The following is a 20,660-nucleotide window of genomic DNA, read 5'->3' as shown; positions in this document are numbered from 1 at the left end:
AAGTTTTGGAAAAATGGGACATAAATGAACCTACTGAGAATACATGTCAGAGTTCTCTTTTTCCTTTAAAAGAAGACAATGGTATGAAATTAGGAAAGATAATCTGTTATGTGGTGTTTTAGGCTAGTCATTTATATGGAAAATGTGATCATGTGAAAAATAACGGGAACCTTTGCTCAGATACTTTCCATAGCTCTCTCAGTGGTAAGTGTTTTTTCTAGCTAGGGAGTATAAAATATAAAACTATTAGTCATTGTATTGTGATAGCAAAGTGAAGGCTGTGGGGTTTTATTGTCCTATTAAATATCTCCCAAAAGGGCCAAAGCTGAGAGTCAGTGTACTATTATTATTTTTCAAAGGTTGTCATAAATCAATCTTACCTGCAGAATCCACAGGGGTTTAAATGTTTGGGGATTAGAATAATTTTCTTTTAAATGTTTTTGCCAATGTTCTGGGCTTTTGTGACCAAAGATATATTGCTTTAGCTTAACTCATTTTAAGATATCGGGGAAAACATCAACACCCTTGGGTTTCTGAATCACTGTCAATACTTGAGGCACTTGAAATCATGTGACATGATATAATTGGTACATTTAGACAATGCCACTTCTAATTTCACTTTAAATATAAGGGAGGTGGTAGAACCTAAGTGAAGATTTGGTACTGAGCTGTTGTTCCCAGAAACACTCCAATGTTCCTAGTTGGGGAAGTATAGTGACAGGCTTATCAATGGCCCCAAACTTCAAAGCCAGGTATACATCAGTGGGCGGATGAATAGATGGCCTCTGATGTCCAGGACCCTTGTACTGTACGCCCAGCTGGCTAAGTGTTTGCCTACCACCCCTCCCAATATAATGTCTGTTCACCGACGAGTATCTACACTATCTTTTTTTATGCATTACTTGTGAAATATGTGCTTAAATGGTGGAGAGAAACAGAGGACACATGCTAGAAGCGGCAGTGAACCAAACTGGTGGTAAAAACATGACCTTCCTCCATAAGGTCAAATAATTTTATTTTGATTAAACACTACAATACAGTATATATCCATTAAAAAAAGAAAACTCTATGGTGTATATAAATTATTCCTTCCATTCATCATTTCTCTTCATTTCCATTACAGCTTTGGTACAAGGTGATTTCAGTATATAATTTTTTAAATACTTTAGCATCACAAACTCAACACAAAGTACAAAACTAATAATCCAAATAAGGGATATAATCTACACAGTGGTATTCAGTGGTAGGAGAAAATCTTACCTTGATGAATTCATGTCACTAGCTAAGCTATAAAGGCATACCTAGCAGACATGACAGAAATATGCACCATTAACCAGCTAACATGTGTATTAGTCTTTGCTTTGTACAGAATACCAGCAGCATACATTTGAGCAATGAGTGAATACTTAAGTCCTCAGCCAGTTTTCCCACCTTGCTCCTCTTCCCTTAAAGGCCATGCGTTAATAGCTGAAGAACTGTACCTCAGCCAGAGCTCAGAATTTGACCTGCCACCCAGCATTGCTCATACTTGCACAGTTTGTCCTGCAGCTAGCTGACATCACGGGGACAGTGCTGGAGGGGCAGTGTGGACCAATCAGCCTAACATTGCTCTGAGGGGTTGGCGGTGTGACATTGCAGTAAACAGGTATTCCAGTAGCTGGGAGTGACCCTTGACCCGCCTGGTTAGGGAGCATGATTGGCTGTTGGTAGGACTGCTGGGGCAGTCCTTGAGAACCTTGGGTCATTGGCACCTGTAGAAGACACAAGAGAACTTTACATAGAAGAGGCTATAGGGATGATCACTTGAGCTTTCCAATTCCCTTATAGATGACACCAACTTCCACAAAGCACACCCAACAAGCACGCACACCCAACAAGCACGCACGCACGCACACCCAACAAGCACGCACGCACGCACACCCAACAAGCACGCACGCACGCACACCCAACAAGCACGCACGCACCAACAAGCACGCACACACGCACACCCAACAAGCACGCACGCACGCACACCCCAACACGCACGCACGCACGCACACCCAACAAGCACGCACGCACGCACACCCAACAAGCACGCACGCACGCACACCCAACAAGCACGCACACCCAACAAGCACGCACGCCCAACAAGCACGCACGCCCAACAAGCACGCACGCACACCCAACAAGCACGCACCCAACAAGCACGCACCCAACAAGCACGCACACCCAACAAGCACGCACGCACGCACACCCAACAAGCACGCACACCCAACAAGCACGCACACCCAACAAGCACGCACACCCAACAAGCACGCACACCCAACAAGCACGCACACCCAACAAGCACGCACACCCAACAAGCACGCACACCCAACAAGCACGCACACCCAACAAGCACGCACACCCAACAAGCACGCACACCCAACAAGCACGCACACCCAACAAGCACGCACACCCAACAAGCACGCACACCCAACAAGCACGCACACCAACAAGCACGCACACCCAACAAGCACGCACACCCAACAAGCACGCACACCCAACAAGCACGCACACCCAACAAGCACGCACACCAACAAGCACGCACACCCAACAAGCACGCACACCCAACAAGCACGCACACCCAACAAGCACGCACACCCAACAAGCACGCACATGCCCTCCTAGGGGGAGCGCAGGAGCAGCAGGCAAGACAGAGAGGCCTGCTGCGCCCTTATGGGTTGGCTCCTTGGCCGGGGCTCGAACTCAGGCTGCAGTGGTGAGAGCTGTGAGCCTTAGCCCCTAGGCCACTGGGGAAGCCCTAACTTAGGCTGTGAAAGAATACCTATTGAGAAGCTGGAGCTAGAACCTGCTGCGAAAAAGCATCACCAGGGCCTGATGACAGGCTCTCCAGGACCAGATGCACCGAATCAGCTGAATTTACTAAATAAAGCATTATCATTTTGACTCTTCACTTGTAACTTTCAGGATGTAAATCACAAAAAAGGGGTGTATAGCACTTTTATTTACTCAATGTAGGCTTAGCTTGGAAAATGCAATTGCTAGTCCCACAAATTCCTTTCAAATGAATCTGAGATGCCTCTTTAAAATACCATAAATGGGCCTCACCTGGTGGCGCAGTGGGTGAGCGCCGCACTGTGAAGCCATCCACGGCCTCTGCAATGCCAGTTCGATTCCCGGCCAGCCAGGGAGAAACCCACATGGTGCGGCAGACCTCTCCTGCCTCACTCGCTGCTCCCCTCAGCAGTGTCTTCGGTCCATGGGCCTGTTCTGTTCCCCACTCTGTCTCTGGTGAGTCCTCTCACCCTCCCGCACCCCTGACTGTACCCCAGTTCTTGTGTAAATAAATAAATCTTAAAAAATAAAATACTATAACTTCTGTGGAATGAAGTTTCTTTGCATGTATACAAAAATGTATAGAGGTGGGGCCTCCCTGGTGGAGTAGGTGGTTGAGCACAGCACTGTGAGGCTGTCCACAGCCTCTGCAGCATGAGTTCGATCCCTGGCCGGCCAGGGAGCAGCCCACATGGCGCAGAAGACCTCTCCTGTCTCGTCCTCTGCTCCCCTCAGCAGTGTATTTTGGTACATTTGCCTGTTCTGCTCCCCTCACTCTCTCTCTGGTGAATCTTCTCACCCCCTCCCCCCACCCATGACTCTGGCCAGTGTCCCCACTTCTTAAAAATTGCATAGGAGTTTAGAGAAGGTGAGAGGGGGGCCCCCGTGAACTATGAAGAATTACTGATGCCTTAGGAAGTAGATGTGGAGTGGTAACATATAACTCAAGAGGTGTGAACCTATAACCTTGATAACATACACAATATACCCAAGGATATGTCAATAAAAATTTAATATAAAAAAGTGATTTTTCCCCAGTAAACAAAAATTCAGTATAATTTGATTTTTTCCCCAATAAACAAAAATTCAGTCCAATGATCCTCATGAATAGAACTTGAAAGAATTTCGTTCCATGAATAAAAGTGGAATTATGGGACCAAATTTAGCAGAGCATTCACTAAACCACACAAAGTATAGAAGCATATCTTTCCCCTTTTCTACACTGATTCAAAGTCAGCCTTCTACTGTCTACATCAGCAGGGGAGAGGGAGGATGAGGGGTCAAAACAGGGGAGGGAAAAGCACAAGAGACTACAGTGGTGGGAGAAATCTATGGGGACTACTCCTGTGTGGTGGTGGGGGGGCGGGGAAATACTGTACCAAAATGAGTCATGATCTAAGAAAATACATTAATAATTTTTTTTATAAAACATCAACCACCAATAGTAGCTAAGCCTAGCACCCACCATTGCTACTCTATAGCACAATTTGCAAAGCTGCTGATACGCACCTGATAAGAAGACATTGTTGGGTAGGAGACCATCACACTCTGCACCGGAGTTCCCTGTTGGTTGCTCATCACGCTCTGACTCTGAGGTGGCTGCTGCACTCCCATTAGGCCTTGGAACCCCTGTTGACCGGACAAAACCGGCTGGTAACCTGCAAAAATAAAAACAAAAAAACAAACAAAAAACACTTTTTGAATTGGATGTGCCAGGAAGAACGGGAAGAAGTGATATTTCATAGGGGAGGGCATGTGTTCCCAAGGCAGCTTTCAGGCATCTCCATCTCCATGTGGGGAATGTGAGATCCAGAAAATTTATTTCCTGAAATGCTTCTAAAAGTGGCTAAGATCATGGTTCCAAAACATCCAGTGATATGCGCATCCTCATGCAGAATGGCCCAACAGATACGTTGTGACAACGCTAGATTCTTCATGACAGACAGGGACCTGTACTGACATCTGGTGATTGCTAACAATTATGACCTTTGCATTTTTCTTTATAATCTGTGCTTCTCCAGATGCTGACACTAAAGATTTTTTTCCTCATCAAATTGATTCATTCTCTTACTCTTTCACCTGTTTTGCCCAAAGTCACTTCACACAGATAACACCGGTCTATTAATTTTATATTTTTCACATTGTAGTCAACAAAATGATTCATTAACCTGAGTAATTCAATGCCCAGTGATTTAGACAAAAGGCCACAGCAAGTAGAAGGCATGGCAAGCTTTTATTCTTCCTTACCACTAGTTCCCAAGAGAAGGTTCCTGCTAAAACACCTACTGAGTAATTGCATACATATAATACAGTATACAACAACTAAGAAATTTGTTTGGCTTTTGGGTTGCTTGGTATTCTTTCTTTTCTAAGTGCACTAAAATTTATATATTCTAATTATTTTCATTGTCACCACAGCAAGGGGTTTAATATGCACTCTTAAAGAAAAGCTGTGAATTGTCCATATAAATCTTGGAAACAAAGTTCTGATTAAGGTGAAAATGATATGGTGGTAGACAAATAAAAGATTCACTTCCTATTGTAAAACAACGTTCTTGACAGAATTCATATTGACTATACAGACTCAATAAGTGGACTGTCGTCTTCATACAATTCGGAGACAAAAATTTTTAAAATCCTACATTTCCTTAACATAAACCCTAAGCTAAGTTATACAACCATATTTAAAAATTGAAATATAGGGTAAACAAATTCCTAATCAATAAGCATTGCTAAATGAGCGCATTGGAGAGCTTCAACTGTATGGAAGACTGATAACATTCTATAGTCTTTATAGAAGACTATAGACAATACTATGCTGTCTTCACCATACACTCACAGGGAAACACGACTTGCAAATAGTAGCTGAATGAGGAGGTCAGCCCAATTCATGACAGGAGAATGAAAAAACAGTGCAGTAAATTTGGAACACCTGAGAGAACAAGGTTGGCAGGAAAGCCAGGATGGGAGCCCTGCCCGAGGCTTGTAATGGGGGCCGCAGCAAATGTGTGCTTTTTAGTTACCCTTTAGCCTTTACATATGCCCCATTGTTTTATTTATTTTCAATGTTTTATTTTATATAATTCTTACATCATTTTTCATCTTTGCACAATGTATGCATTTTCATTTCGGTTATATTCCCCATACAATTGCACCCCCCCCTTATTTTGACTCTAGTTCTTCCTCTGCCCTCCCCTCCCTTCCCCCTCCCACCCTGTAGTGTGTCTCTGGTTTACAGTTTCTTGTTGATTTTGATTATTACTTTGTATTGATTAGTGTTTTCCCTGGTCTCTTATTTAGGTTTTCTAAATTCCTGCTATGAGTGAGACCATCCGGTATTTTTCTTTTTCTTTCTGACTTATTTCATTGAGCATGATCCCTTCTAGCTCCATCCATGTTGCTGCAAACTGCATGTGTTTATCTTTTTTGATTGCTGAGTAATATTCCATGGTGTATATGTACCCCATTGTTTTACATTCACATTACTCACCCTCTATCACCTTCACAGTGGTTTTAACTTATTTAAAAACATTTTGTAAAGACACCACACATTAAAATATAATTACGTGTAATAGCCACCTTCCCGCCAGCTACATTTTGTCCACACTGCAATTAAACTCTTCCTTCAGCAGGTCTGTTTAAGACTAGTCACATCAGCTTAGAGGTCTGCATACCTAAATTGTTTACAGTTTATACAAGGAAAAAACATTGTATTTGGGAACCAGAAATGCTACAAAGGCACATTCACTGTCCTCACACCCTCCCAGAATGTTTATATACAGAGGCATTTTTTTTTTTTTTTAATTTTTTTTTTAATAGAGGCATGTTTTATTTATTTATTCATTTATTTGTTTGTTTGTTTTGTTTATACAAGCACTGGGTACAGTCAGAAGCACGGGAGGGTGAGAGAATTCACCAGAGCCAGAGCGGGGAGCAGAGTAGGCAGAAGGACCGAAGGACACTGCTGAGGGGAGCAGCGGGCGGCAGGAGAGGTCTGCGCGCCATGTGGGACCCTCCTCAGGTGGCCGGGGAGCAGCCGGGGATCGAACCGGCGCCGCAGAGGCCGCGGGCAGCTTCGCAACCCAGTGCTCAACCGCTGCGCCACCAGGGAGACCCTACAGAGGCATTTTGTAATATTACTTACAAAAATTGTTCTCTACCATTTACCATTCCAGAGATCTTCCCCTCCAATACCCACTGGCCCTGCAAAATGATTATTCTCTCTTATTGTTTTATTATGGCATTATTGCTAACTCCATCAAATTCATTATAGAATAAATTGCTATAGATGGAGGAAAATATCAATAATTTGGCACAACAGTAGAAAACATATAGCCAACAGTCTTCCTTACCATTTAGTTTCAGAGCAAAATGCCAGCAAAGGGAATGCATTCTCAAGTCCTCGCAATGGTGCACATAATAAAACCTTACTTCTGGTTGAAGAAGAGCTATGCTTTTAAATTTTTTACTTATATTGGATAATATAATGCAAGCCCAGTTGCCCTCAATGGACATTTTGAAGAATACACACAGCTACTACATAAACAAAAGCAGAGAGGAAATGCTGAGAGGAGGCATGGAGGGGGCAGTGGCCTTGCCTCTGAAGATTATTTATGTATTTACTTATTGGAAACTTCCATCCTTTCACAGAGTCATCTTCAAAATGACTGTTTCACAGAGCCTGCTCAAAAATAAATTAAGGTGGCCTCTGAGAGATTTATTTATTACACCAGCTCTAAACCAAAATTGGGGTGAAAGCAAAATAAGTCTTACGATAATAGAGCTGTTAAGACATACAAAAACCAGCGTGTCTTGGTAGAACAAGGAAGCAAACACCAAATACTATTTAAGGAGAGAAAGAGAGAGATGAGGTTGGGTGACTTCATCCCAATAAAGGTGCAGAGCCTGAGACCAGGATTTCTCTTAGCTGAGAGCACAGAAGAAGTCACACCTCAGCTTCTCCTCATCCCCAGGCCTCCTCTGCTGATGATTTGTGAACTTCAATATTCAGTTATGCAGAGCAGTGTGCTACCAGCTCTGCACTGGAGTTCCCACAGTATACACACTTAAGGCAAATAAAGATTTATGTGGGGAGCAAATAATGCTTTATATTTCAGAATGAAAACTTAAGAGTAAGGAAAGCCCAATTTCTATTCATGAATCTCATTCATTTCTCAATTTGCTCTTCAGGCAAGACATTTATGCCTGGAATGGCTGAATTGGCGGTGCCCATTTCTTTAAATGATGCTACCAAGATAGGTAGCAGATTGGTCCTTAAGACAGGAGGCTGTTTGGAATAGGAATCAGAGTTCTGGTCCAGGAAGAGATGAATAGAAATGTGCTAGCAGTGACCTAAGGATGAACTAGGCATGTCTGCCTGGGGATACGGCACTCAGAAGGCAGATATGGCAGCCCTGGTCCAACCTACTCCTCTCATATATTCAAATGCGGAATGTGTTACTTTGTCAATGCCTTGCTGTGAAATGATCAGTTTTTCATGTTTATTGAGGATTAGCAAGCTATAAATCATCTTACTAAACAACATCAGCACAGCATCTGCCCTGTAGGTTTGCTACAGAGTTCATAAAGACATGAGCTGTTGTTATTCAGTCCTTCTCATTTGCGATTAATTCAATTTTTCACTCAGATGTGTCACTTATTTTATGCAGGTGAGAAAGTTAGCAATGGACAAATGCTTCCTAGCAAATGAAAGTATGTACTCTGCTAAACTCGAAGGGTGCTAAGATTTAATAGTTTGAATATTATAAATCTGAAAATTTAATAGTGCTTCTATGAAACTGCAACAATTACTGATTATTTATAATTTAAGGATAATTAATTAATATTCTGGCTAGGAAATGTTTTCCTTGATACACACAGTTATGAAAAATCAGAAAGGAAATGGATTAAGAATTATAAATTGGCTTGATTGCAACTGATATTTTAAATCTCATTTAAATACTTTGTCACAGATCCAACCTTTTGGATGAATGAAATGATCACATAGTACCTAGATTCTCAGGGTTTGTTACCTGGCTGTTGCTGTTGGTTATGGAGGCTGAAGATGGGAAAGGGAGTACTTGAGAGGGCAAGTAGCTATAGAATAAATTGATTGCAGGGCCTCCCCTGGTGGCACAGTGGTTGAGTGCTGGGCTGCGAAGCTGCCCACAGCCTCTGCAGTGCCTGTTCGATCCCTGACCACCAGCGAGGGTCCTACATGGTGCACAGACCTCTCCTGCTGCACCCGCTGCTTCCCTCAGCAGTGTATTTCGTCAGTCTGCCTGTTCTGTTCCCTGCTCTGGCTCTGGTGAATTCTCTCACCCTCCTGTACTTCTGACTGTACCCAGTGCTTGTATAAATAAATAAATAAATCTTTAAAAAAAATCAGCAGCTTCTGCATCTTTAAAAAAAATTATGAAAAAAAGAATAAATTGATTGCAAAGTTAATCAGTTCTCACTGCTTCCACCAACCAAGCAGAGCAAGTTACATGTTAAATTTATTGAATGAAGTATCTTAATATGGTAGATGTCTTTTTGATAATTAAAATTAATAATCTGCTTAACAGAAAAATCAGTTATCTTGGTATAAATATTTCTCAGAGTTCCTAAGGAACAGACTAGTTACTTGATTATGCATCTCAAATTTGCTCTTTGTAGTTTTGAGATGCAGTTACAGTAGTTCAGCTGTGGCAAGGGTGGAGAAGAATACGAAGAAGAAAAATACTTATCCAGGACTGGCTTTTCCCTTTGATGAATTTTTATAGTTCAGCATTGTGTCACTTTCCAAATATTGGTCTACTTCTCTTTCTTGCTTTCGTATTGTTTCTACATTTCCATCTTTGAAGATTTTCCATTATAAACTATCTAACTAACTATATTTGTGGATCACTTACTTTATTCCAAGCAGTGCATTAAACTCTTTCACCTGTTGTCGCAAGTCTGAGAGGCAGTCACTATTAATCAGCTCTTTTACAACAGAGGAAACTGTGACTTAGAGAGTTGTAAGAATGAACTTGTTAGGTCAGGAGGCGAGAAATCTAGAATTTAAGTTGTGGTTTTCTGACTTCATCACACTTTGCTTTTACTCACTAAATTATAGTACTACTTATTACATTCTTCCTACTCTCATACCCTAACATAATACCTTTAGTGTGGCAAGTGCTCAATGGAAATTTATTGCATTAATTCTTTTTTTCAATAGTTTATTAAGTAAAAAGAGGACAAGAGCTGTGATCTACAGTTTGTTGAAGAAGATCTTGCTCTCATCAAAGAAAGAAAATTAAAGGTAAAGCATAATCACCATGTCAAATCTGCTCATACCACTCAATGACATGGAAAGGTTTGTCAGGTAATTGGACAACAGACAGTAGGGTGGAGCAGGGTGGGGGTTAGTCAAAAGAATTCTAGTGACTTTCTTTACTTCATTAGTTTCCAATCAGCTGAAACTACAGTTTTCAATTACCAGGACCGTTTCAAATAATGCCTTTTCTGGCACTCTTTGAAGACCATATCTTTACTCTGGAGTGCTTTTTCAAAATGATTTTAAAATAAAATATAAGATGAAAATAACCAACTTCTCTATTAATTGTAAGTCAATTTTGTCATTTCACTCTTTCTGGCAATGGACTGCCCCTAGAAAATCACTGGGCTTTGGGATACAAAAATAGTTCTTATAGTGTCTGAAAGATAAAAATAGGTAAGAGAAAGAAGACACACAGGGATATGTCAAGACAGCCAAGGATAGCACATGTGGACCTGGAGAAATCAAGACTTCCCTGGTTCTTGGCGATGGTTGTACTTCTGGAGTTGGTAGACTGCAATCACTATGCTTTCTAATTCTGTGAAAACTATGGATTTGTTTCTGAGTTTTATTTTGTTACTATAGTACTTCTCTAAGGCCAGGGCACCATTCATGCTTTATCCACCTCTGCATTTGGAAGATTTTGGCGGGGAGAACAGATGAAGAGCATGCAATCCTGGTATCGCTAAGGTTCCCTGAAAGAGGAAACACAGCCTATTCTACAGCAAGGTGGGCTTGGGGTAATAGATGTCCCAGGCCAACTACCCCAACCTCATGTGAAGTGGAGATAAACTCAACAGTTGTATGGACAGTGAAGCCTCTCAGAACCAGGGGATCCTTGGACACTCAGGAATCCATCTGATTTCACTGGCATTTACAGGTGCCTAGTACATCTACTAGGTGGCAAATCCCAATGGAGTGGGATCAACTTTGAAAAGCCAGGTTTGATTCTCTTAAAGCATTTTGACTAGATGCTCACCTCCCAATTTACATGACCCAAAACCCAACTACAACTTAGAACAAGAAAACAGGTCTATTTAGCCTACTAAACATAGAGCTTCCATATGATCCAGCAATTCCACTCCTAGGTATTTACCCAAAGGACACAGAAACATCAATTCCAAAGAGCACCTGCACCCCTATGTTTATAGCAGCACTGTTTACAATAGCTAAGCTTTGGAAACAACCCAAATGCCCAAAAGTAGATGACTGGATCAAGAAGATGTGGTACATATATACCATGGAATATTACTCAGCATTCAAAAAAGATAAACACATGCAATTTGCAGCAACATGTATGGCGCTGGAAGGGATCATGCTCAGCGAAATAAGCCAAAAAGAAAAAGAAAAATACCGGATGGTCTCACTCATAGCAGGAATCTAGAAAACTTAAATAAGGGACCAGGAAAATGAATATAAGAAAGTGAAAATCAAAATCAACAAAAAACTATGAACCAGAGACACTTTTTGGGGGGTGGGGGGCGGGAGGGGAAGGATTGGGGTCAGAATGGGGCGTTTGCAATTGTATGGGGGAATATAAAAATAAAATTTAAGATTAAAAAAAAAAAAAAAGAAAACAGGTCTATTTAGAAAACATTTTTTTTTTATCTTAAAACACATCAAAAATTAAAACAGGGTAAAAATAGCTAGACTGGAAATCATAATCAGACAGTACTCTGGTCACATATATGAAGTAAAATAGTATTAACTAATTAAAAATGTCCTAACATTTCAAAAAGGAAGTACAAGAAATTGCTTTTATTTTTCTTCCATGCTTGTGAAACCCATTATGACTTCTTTCATCTTGTGCTCATCTGCCTTGTTTATGGCCCATCTCTGTGTCTATTCTCTTTCTTATCCTCACCATTTATTATTCAGTGGTTTTAATTCCCGAGGAACATGATGCAGAATGGCCTGAGGGGAGCCGGCATGAGAAGGAGGTAACGCAGACACAGCCCGTGAAGGCCAGTCCATTCTAATGAATTTGAGGAAAGCTGTGACAGGCCCTAAGTGGAACTCTGCTTCCTGAAGCAGTAGTTTTTCTTCGTACTTGCTCTTTTGCTCATTAGCTTTCATATTGCACAGAGTGTAATTCTTAAAAGCCTCTTTACTGTCCCCCGAGAACATCCACGCATGGGTCACTTTCTAATGGCAGTACACATCAGATGAACCCTCCTATTACTGCAAGCTCGGGGGCTTCTTCACTGCAATTATACCATCCTGATCCATGTTATCGCAACTACAAAGCTGGTTTTCTTTCTCTCTCCCTCTTTTTTTTTTTAAATCAGGGCAAACATGAGAGACATTGTTAAATGACTAGAGGAATGGATCATGCACAGAATTTCAATGAATGCCTCCAAGGGAAGCCAGCATTGAATTCCATTTTAAATGGAAGAGGCTGTCATATTATTGAAGTAATTCTCTGAACTTTCCTGGCCCATAGTGCTGTGCTGACAGCCAGAGAGCTTCAACAACCCAGGGGGAGAGAAGCTTCATGAAAGACTTACAAACGTTTTACTTTCTTAATGAGGTTGTGTGGCTTAGAAGAAAATATGGCTTTTCGGCATTCTTGCTCCACCAGTGTTAATTATGGACAGACTTGAAACCAGGCTGGGTGGCAGCAAACTGCTCTGGGCAAAGGTAAGGTACTCTTTTCCCAGACTGGCTTGGGGCAAAGTCAAGATGGAAGTGGCTGTAATCACTGTTCCCATATAAACATTCCCCCCCATGGATATTTTCATTGATGAATTGCAGTTGATCAGTTGACTAGAATAGGCTAATCATGAGGTCAAAAGTTGTAGGGTCCGTCCGAACACCATTGTGATCCAATGGCTGTCACTGTCACAGAACTTCAGGGTAGCCCTCGCCAACTATTTTGAAAATAAATGTTATACTCAGATATAATCTGTAAAAATCCAGCTATCACTACAACTGGAAAAACTATCTCATAAGCAACTAATGGTGAATAAAAAGTGACCTCTATTAACTTTCCAAAGTATGCAAGGATAATTATCTTTTTTAAATTTATTTTTGCATAAAAGAACTGGGGTGCAGGCCAGAGGTACAGGGGGTGAGAGTTCTCCACAGAGACAATGGGGAGAAGAACAGGCAGATCTACTGAAACACACTACTGAGGGGAGCAGCAGGGAGACAGGTGAGGTCTCCGATAACTATCTTCTTTTGTTCATTTCTAGACTAGTATAGTTCTTACCCAAACATCATTCTAGTGGTAGAGGTAGCAGTGTAATTGTTTCATTGGTAGATCTACAGGGAGAAAAGCACCAATCTAGGGCAGAGAAAATGAGAATATGAACTAACGCAGAGTGGCAGGAATGGAAATAAGAGGCACATTGGCCAAGTACATAGGATGTGAACCACCAGAAAGAGGCACCTAGGGATTATAGTGTCACCTATTTGGTGAACATGAGCATGGATTACCTGATTATGCCATAATCATGAATATCCATTAATAACCAGAACAAAACCCAAAATCCATGATTTGTAATACTTGATGATTTCCCTGGAATAAATATCACCACCATGGCCAATTTCAAGCGACAAATAGCTTACAACCAACCAGTAAAATTCCTGACTTTTCAGTTTTCTTCTGAGTTAAAGGAAAAAAAAAAGATTGCTCTAGCACACCGCTGACCTAAATTCAATGTCAAGCAGTCAAATTTTCAGTTCACTTCAATTTTGTTCTTTTTCCCTTTCCTTTTCAAGGCTTGTTAACTATTTGTTCTTTGACATTTGGTGCAAGAACAACGGGAGTTGTTCACGGGTTAGAAATTTGCAGTGCAGTGGGCTAGCACTATGGTAGCTAAAGAGGGAAAGCGACTTATGGTGTGAGTGGAAAATTGAGAGGCATGTAGTAGAAATCTTCCAGAAGATAGGCTTGAACCTAGCATTAGAAGAAGATGAGTAGGTGTTTGCTAATGGGGTGGCCAGAAATGGGGATAATCAGGAGAAAGGTGGTATAAACATGATGACCAGCATGTGAAAAGCCTAGAGAGGTGACAGCTATGTTCAATGATTCTAAGTATTTAGAGGTGGTGGCAGGTTAGAAATGGGGAGAAAGCATAGGAGGGTAGAAAGGGAACAGGGTGTAAATCCCAGGGCCTTGAAAACCATTTGTGACACTGGAACTTCATGATGAAATGTTGAGGGTACATTGTAAGGTTTATAAGCAAAATGATAAAATAATAGATAGCCATTTCAAAATTTCCTTCAGGAATCACTGAGAGGGTACATACCTGGAGGTAGGGATTCTCCTGCAAGGCCATAACTGACTCAAGACATGAACTAGGTTTGCTGTGGTAGCAATGGAGAGAAGGGACACATTAGAGTAATATTTGGTGGTCACCCATCAGAAATTTGCATTTATGAACAGTAGGTTGGGATGACAGAAAGGAACGATCCAAGAAAAATCCTAAGTTCTGATTTGGATAAGGGAGTTGGCCTTTTCCTGTAGATACAAAGGAGACAAGTAAATGGAGATCATCAGTAAACCCATGAGCTAATGGGTTCTGGACCTCAGGCAACGAATTCAGAGGTACAGATTTGGAAGGGAAGTTGTCAGAACACAGTTTCTTCCACAGACAGTATATAAGAGGGTATACATTGAGTAGACAATCAAGATGGAGCCCTAGGCCTCCCTGGTGGCACAGGTGGTTGAGCGTTGCACTGTGAAGCTGTCTGCAGCCTCTGCAGTGTGGGTTCAATCCCAGCCAACTGGCAACAATCCCACATGGTGCAGCAGACCTCTTCTGGCTCGCCCGCTGCTCCCCTCAGCAGTGTGTTTCAGTCAGTCTGCCTGTTCTGTTCCCCACTCTGTCTCTGGTGAATCCTCTCACCCTCCTGCATCTCTGGCCTGTACCCCAGTTCTTGTATGCATAAATAAATAAATCTTAAAAAAAGATGGAGCCCTAAAACACTATATTATTCAAATATTGTTCTGAGGTAATGAAAGTTCAATAGAAGGGAAGGAAAATGAGAAAAGGACCAGAAGAGAATGGCATCACGGAAGAGAGAGAGGGGAGATTTCAAGAAAGACAAACATGTTGGTGACTAAATCTGCAGCACTTCCAAGACAGAGAAGAAAGTAGAATCTGGGTGCCAAATCCTACTGCTGATCTTGACAAAAGCCAAGACAATGATGACTAAAGCAGTCAGGTAGGAAATGAAAGGAAAAACAGGGATTCCTTTGATGAACCTGACAGTGAAACCAAGGGCACGGTGGAGAGCTGAGTAGAGAGTGAGAGGGGGGCTTAGAGTTCACAAGATTTTTTGTTGTTTTAACATGAGGGGTGTGTGTGTGTGTGTGTGTGTACATATTTTGAAAATGGAAATAAAGGGAAAAAAGATTAAACACCAGGGAGGAAATAAGAAAATTTATGGACCTGTCAGGATTCATAGCACATTAAAAATCATTGGATGCACACAACCAACAAGGTTGGAACCTGAGTGTCAGGTTCCAACCTGAATCTAATTTTTCTCTCTGGACCATCTTAAAGCTTTCAGTGTCACCTCTCACTACTCTACACCTCATTTGATCCAGCAGTGAAGTGTCCTGGGTCTTTTATCGCTGCCAATGTGAAGACAAAGAGCTCAGAGAGTTTATGAGGAGACACAGTAAACGAGGGGGACAGTGGGCTGTGAGGAAGGATTATGGATACTCTCGTGGTGGGTGTGGTGTGGTAACATACATCTGATGACATGTGAGCATGCACCCCTAAATCATACCAACTGTCATACACCAATGTGATCTCAACTAAAAAAATGCCATAAAAATAATTTTAGGAAGGTAACAGAAGACAACCATGTTAACTTCTGAAAAGAATCTGAAGGAAAGAGGACCTTATTTATGTTATAAGCCTGGTCAGTATCCCTCAACTCACATGAAATTGTAATTACTGAAGGAAGTCTTCAGTAAAGATGGACATGAAGCCCATGATCCCCAAAACTCTCCATTCAAAATCAATCAACAGGTCTACTGCTCAAGTAGGGAATCAAATTAAATTTCCATGAAGAAACTAAAGTGTCATATGATGTTTTCTGTTACATAGTGGAGACATTCTTTGAACACATACATGTCAAGGTGTAATCTTTCTAGGAACTAGTTGCTTTCCATTTTCCCTTTATATCCAGATAGATATGATCAGTCAGTTTTACACCATAGGATGTCAAAAAATTAAAAGGTCAGTTTATTACAAGCAAGAATGATTGACTGAGTCTGTATCCTATAGCATCTAGGTCAACACCAAGATCCCACAACTGAACTTAGTATAAATTTATGTCTATTTATGTCTTCTCCTATAACCAACACATTCCAAGTATAATTTGGGGATAGACATTTATAAAGTCCTCACTATAAAGTTTGGGGAGCATATCTGAGTCCCTATTATTATGTATTATCAATATTCCTACAGATGCCCCAAAAGCAAAACCTCTGGATACCAGATCTTTCAATTTTAAGCAACAAAGAGATACTTCCTATTCACATATATAAACTCCAGACTATCCTTGCTAGCAGTAATAGTAAATATATTTAATCTCACTGTGTAGCAAATTGTTAGTTAAAGTGTTATTTTCATCTACACTGAGACAATCAGAAATTCTCAGGTTTATACATACAGATGTGCTGAATTTTTCAGCTGGCAAAATTGGCAGCTCTGGTCAACATATCAATCTTATTTCACAACAATTAAAGTGAAAATGCAATGGAAAGACAGGTGGTCTGTTCTCAGGTCTCTTTCATCATCCCTCCAGGTCAGGCTATCTCTACCATGACAGAACAGTTTCATTTTTTAATGGTCTACTCTAGGGTGGGAAGAGAAATGACTCAGATCCTTCACTTGCTACCTTTTCCCTTCAACCCAAGGCATTCAAGGGTAATACTTCCAGTTCATCATGTTTAGCTGCTTTATAAGCACCCAAGTGGAGCATAAGTATCTTAAGATAGTCACCTTGGTTTCCTGGGGTTCCTGTTAAGACTTCTGTGGAGCCCCCGCTCTACCTCACCCCCCACATTGCTCAGCCGGCTCTCTGAACCCTCAAGCAGAGGGACCCCTCTGGGTTGACGCCCCACTGATGTCTTCAATGTCCCAGGCTGAAGGCCTGGGAAGGCTGCAAAGCCTCAGGTTCTTGCCCTGGCAGGACCCCAGTCTTTTCGCTCCTCTTTACCCAGTGAGGCTTACACGCTAGCATCTCAGGGCTTCAGAGTCTCACTGTTGGCCACTCAACCTTGCCTCATTATCTGATCCCCAACTCTGATCCCCTGCTTTCCCTGCTTCCCCTGCTGGCTAGAGCTCATTGCACTTTGCTCTTTGCACTTTCCATCTGTAATAGACTCATATTATATTTATTACTTACTTAAGTCCTGCTTCCCAGTAGATGATAATCTTCTGGAAAAGAAAGCATATCCTCTGGATCTCCTCCTCAGCCCATATTCTACTTTCAGTGTCTCAAGAACTTATTGAAGATGTTGATAAAGAAATTGCCCTTATTGTACTCACTATCCCAGAATCCTGCACTGGTGCTTAGTGGAAAATATGCCTCTAGTGAGGCACTAAGGCAGGGTTGGCGGCTGGCTGGGGGCTCAGGAGGTAACGGAGCCTTCCAGCCCCCTGCAAATCTTGACTCCTTCTCTGGGCTCTCCCTGGCATTCTCTCATGTTTTTGCCACTCCTGTAATCACACTGCTTGTCCTCCCTCAGCTGTCCTGCACCTCTCAGTGACCCCACCCTTAGAACCCTCATCTCCAGGTGCAGCTGTGCGCACTCACGCGTGCCCGCACCGATGCGCAGGTATCCACAATCGGGCCCGTGTGCCTGCGCCCACACTCTCAAGCACCTTCTGCATTAACATGGTCAAGGCTGCAGGTGATAGCCATGGAAACTAGTGGTGCAAAAAACCTAATCAATTCATTTACCCTACAATGCCCAAACACAAAAACTTGAAGAAGTAATGTACTCAGAACAGAGAGCCCCAGTCCTGCCAATGCATGAGGGTGGCAGAAGGGAAACAATTTGTCACCATCACAACAGAATAAAGAATGAGTTTAGCAGATGTCAACTGTTTCTTATTCCATTTGACTCTGGGAAAAAGAAATTCTTTCTAACAGCAAGTCAAGAAGTCACAGTATAACATCCTAATGGAACCTCTTGCTATTGAGACAGTGGCAGGAGATAAGTCCAAAAAGAAAGGGAAGAGGAAACATGGGAGGGAGCTGAAAAAGGGAGTGAGAGAAGGAAGAGCAATTCATCTGAACAGATCATGTTGACATCTCAGATCTCCTGCTAGCATTTGGTGAGGCCTCTGGAAAACCAAGCTTGGGGTTTGTGATTTCATGTGCATTAGGACAGAGCTTGCTGTGAGTTCGCTACCCAGTAGTGAGGCTCCCATGTGACTTGGCCTCAACCCTCCTTTGGCTTAAAAGAAAAGCAATCAAGGAATCTGAACCTCACCTATTTCCCTTTGGAGCACACAGCTGATACTCCGAGTTAGCTAATCTCTTCTGGGCTCTCATCAAGCCTCCAGTCATTCAACCTGACTGAACAATGAATCTGAGATCTCCTGGTTAATAAGCTCTGGGGATGAAGCTGAGGTGTAGTGGGCTCAGAAAGAACTGATCCAGGATCACATGGAATTCCTCATAATCTGAGACAAAATCCTATTTCTGTTGGTCACTCCACCAGGATACATGCCATGATGCTTCCAGCAAGCAGGACAGCTGAACTACCAGGAGTCTCTGCTTCCCAGTCACACTAAGGAATTGTGTGATGTAGGTGAAGGTTAACGTGTGTTTCAGAGCTGAACAAGAATGCCATTTCCCTCCCACACATGTCAGTCCTATTATGTTATTACTAAGAGCTTGGAGAATACATCTTGGGTATGTGAACTACAGCTCACCTAACCTATACCCAGTAGCTTCCAACAGGCTTTTTGAAGATAACACACAGGAGGACATCAGGAAGAAAAACATGAATATAAGTGTTTTGTAGGTTCAGGGAATCATGGTAATGAGTTGCAAAAAAATGGTATAAAACAATCTTGAAATCAGCCCATTAACTGCATTTCAATGTTTAGTGTAGACATGAGTAGTTTTGACCAATAGGTGACATTCTGAGGCAGTCACATAGTGGGTATGCACAGTCCAGACTTGCATGAACTCAACCAAGAAAAGCAAGCTTCCTGCTCCTTCATCCCAAATGATACTAAACATTTATTGCATGTGTTTTATTGTAGTCATTGAGCTAGGTACGGTGGGAATGGGTCAGTTATTACTCTCATTTTACAGAGGATGAAAATGAAGCACAAGACATCAACTGGATTGTTTTGGGTCACACAGCCCAAAAGTACCAGAATTAAAATGGGCTGTACTCCATAATCATCAAAACTGCATGGTATTGGAACAAGAACAGACACACAGACCAATGGAATCAAATAGAAAATCCAGAAATAAACCCACAGATTTATGGTCAACTAATCTTTGACAAAGGAGCAAAGACTATGCATTGGAGCAAAGAAAGTTTGTTCAATAAATGGTGCTGGGAAAACTGGGTCGCTACATGCAAAAGAATGAAGCTTGACTACTACCTCACACCATACACAAAAATCAACTCAAAATGGATTAAAGAACTAGACATAAGACCTGAAACCATAAAATACATAGAAGGAAATATAGGTGAAACACTACGTGATATGCACATCAAAGACATCTTTACAGACACATCACCCAAAGCAGTGATAGTGAAGGCAAAGATAAACAGCTGGGACTACATCAAATTAAAGAGCTTCTGCACAGCAAAAGAGACAATAACAAAAACAAAGAGAAATCCCACCAACTGGGAGAACATTTTTGCACACAACACTAATGATAAAGGACTGATCACAAAAATCTGCAAAGAGCTGATGAAACTCAACAACAACAAAGAAAATAATCCTGTCAAAAAATGGTCAGAAGAGCTAAAAAGAAACTTCCCTGAAGAGGAAATGCAAATGGCCAACAGGCATATGAAAAAATGTTCAACATCACTTGTCATCAGGGAAATGCAAATCAAAACTACCATGAGATACCATCTTACACCAGTGAGAATGGCACATATTAAAAAAAATAGCAACAACAAATGTTGGCGAGGATGTGGAGAATAAGGAACTCTTCTGCACTGTTGGTGGGAGTGCAAACTGGTCCAGCCACTATGGAGAACTGAGTGGAGATTTCTTGACCTATTAAACATAGAGCTTCCATATGATCCAGCAATTCCACTCCTAGGTATTTACCCAAAGGACACAGAAACATCAATTCCAAAGAGCACCTGCACCCCTATGTTTATAGCAGCACTATTTACAATAGCTAAGCTTTGGAAACAGCCCAAATGCCCAAAAATAGATGACTGGATCAAGAAGATGTGGTACATATATACCATGGAATATTACTCAGCATTCAAAAAAGATAAACACATGCAATTTGCAGCAACATGGATGGCGCTGGAAGGGATCATGCTCAGCGAAATAAGCCAGAAAGAAAAAGAAAAATACCAGAT

At 41.6% G+C, this 20,660-nt stretch overlaps 1 protein-coding gene across 1 annotated transcript in view; it reads right to left on the bottom strand.

The window, feature by feature from the left end:
* Positions 1–1,222: 1,222 nt before the first annotated feature.
* Positions 1,223–20,660, bottom strand: part of ARPP21 (cAMP regulated phosphoprotein 21) — a 152,074-nt gene continuing 132,636 nt past the window's right edge. Inside the window, exons 20-21 of the mRNA XM_037526146.2 lie at positions 4,327–4,475; positions 1,223–1,751 (exon numbers count right to left, since the gene is read on the bottom strand). Of these exons, the coding sequence (XP_037382043.1) occupies positions 1,494–1,751; positions 4,327–4,475 (407 nt within the window). The 3' untranslated portion in view covers positions 1,223–1,493. The remainder of the gene's footprint in view (positions 1,752–4,326; positions 4,476–20,660) is intronic.

This window comes from Talpa occidentalis, unplaced genomic scaffold, assembly GCF_014898055.3.
Source record: "Talpa occidentalis isolate TD23 unplaced genomic scaffold, MPIMG_talOcc4v2.1 talOcc4.10, whole genome shotgun sequence".
Classification (NCBI taxonomy): domain Eukaryota; kingdom Metazoa; phylum Chordata; class Mammalia; order Eulipotyphla; family Talpidae; genus Talpa; species Talpa occidentalis.
Note: the sequence above shows the minus strand (reverse complement) of the source record. Positions and strands in the feature narration are given on the sequence as shown.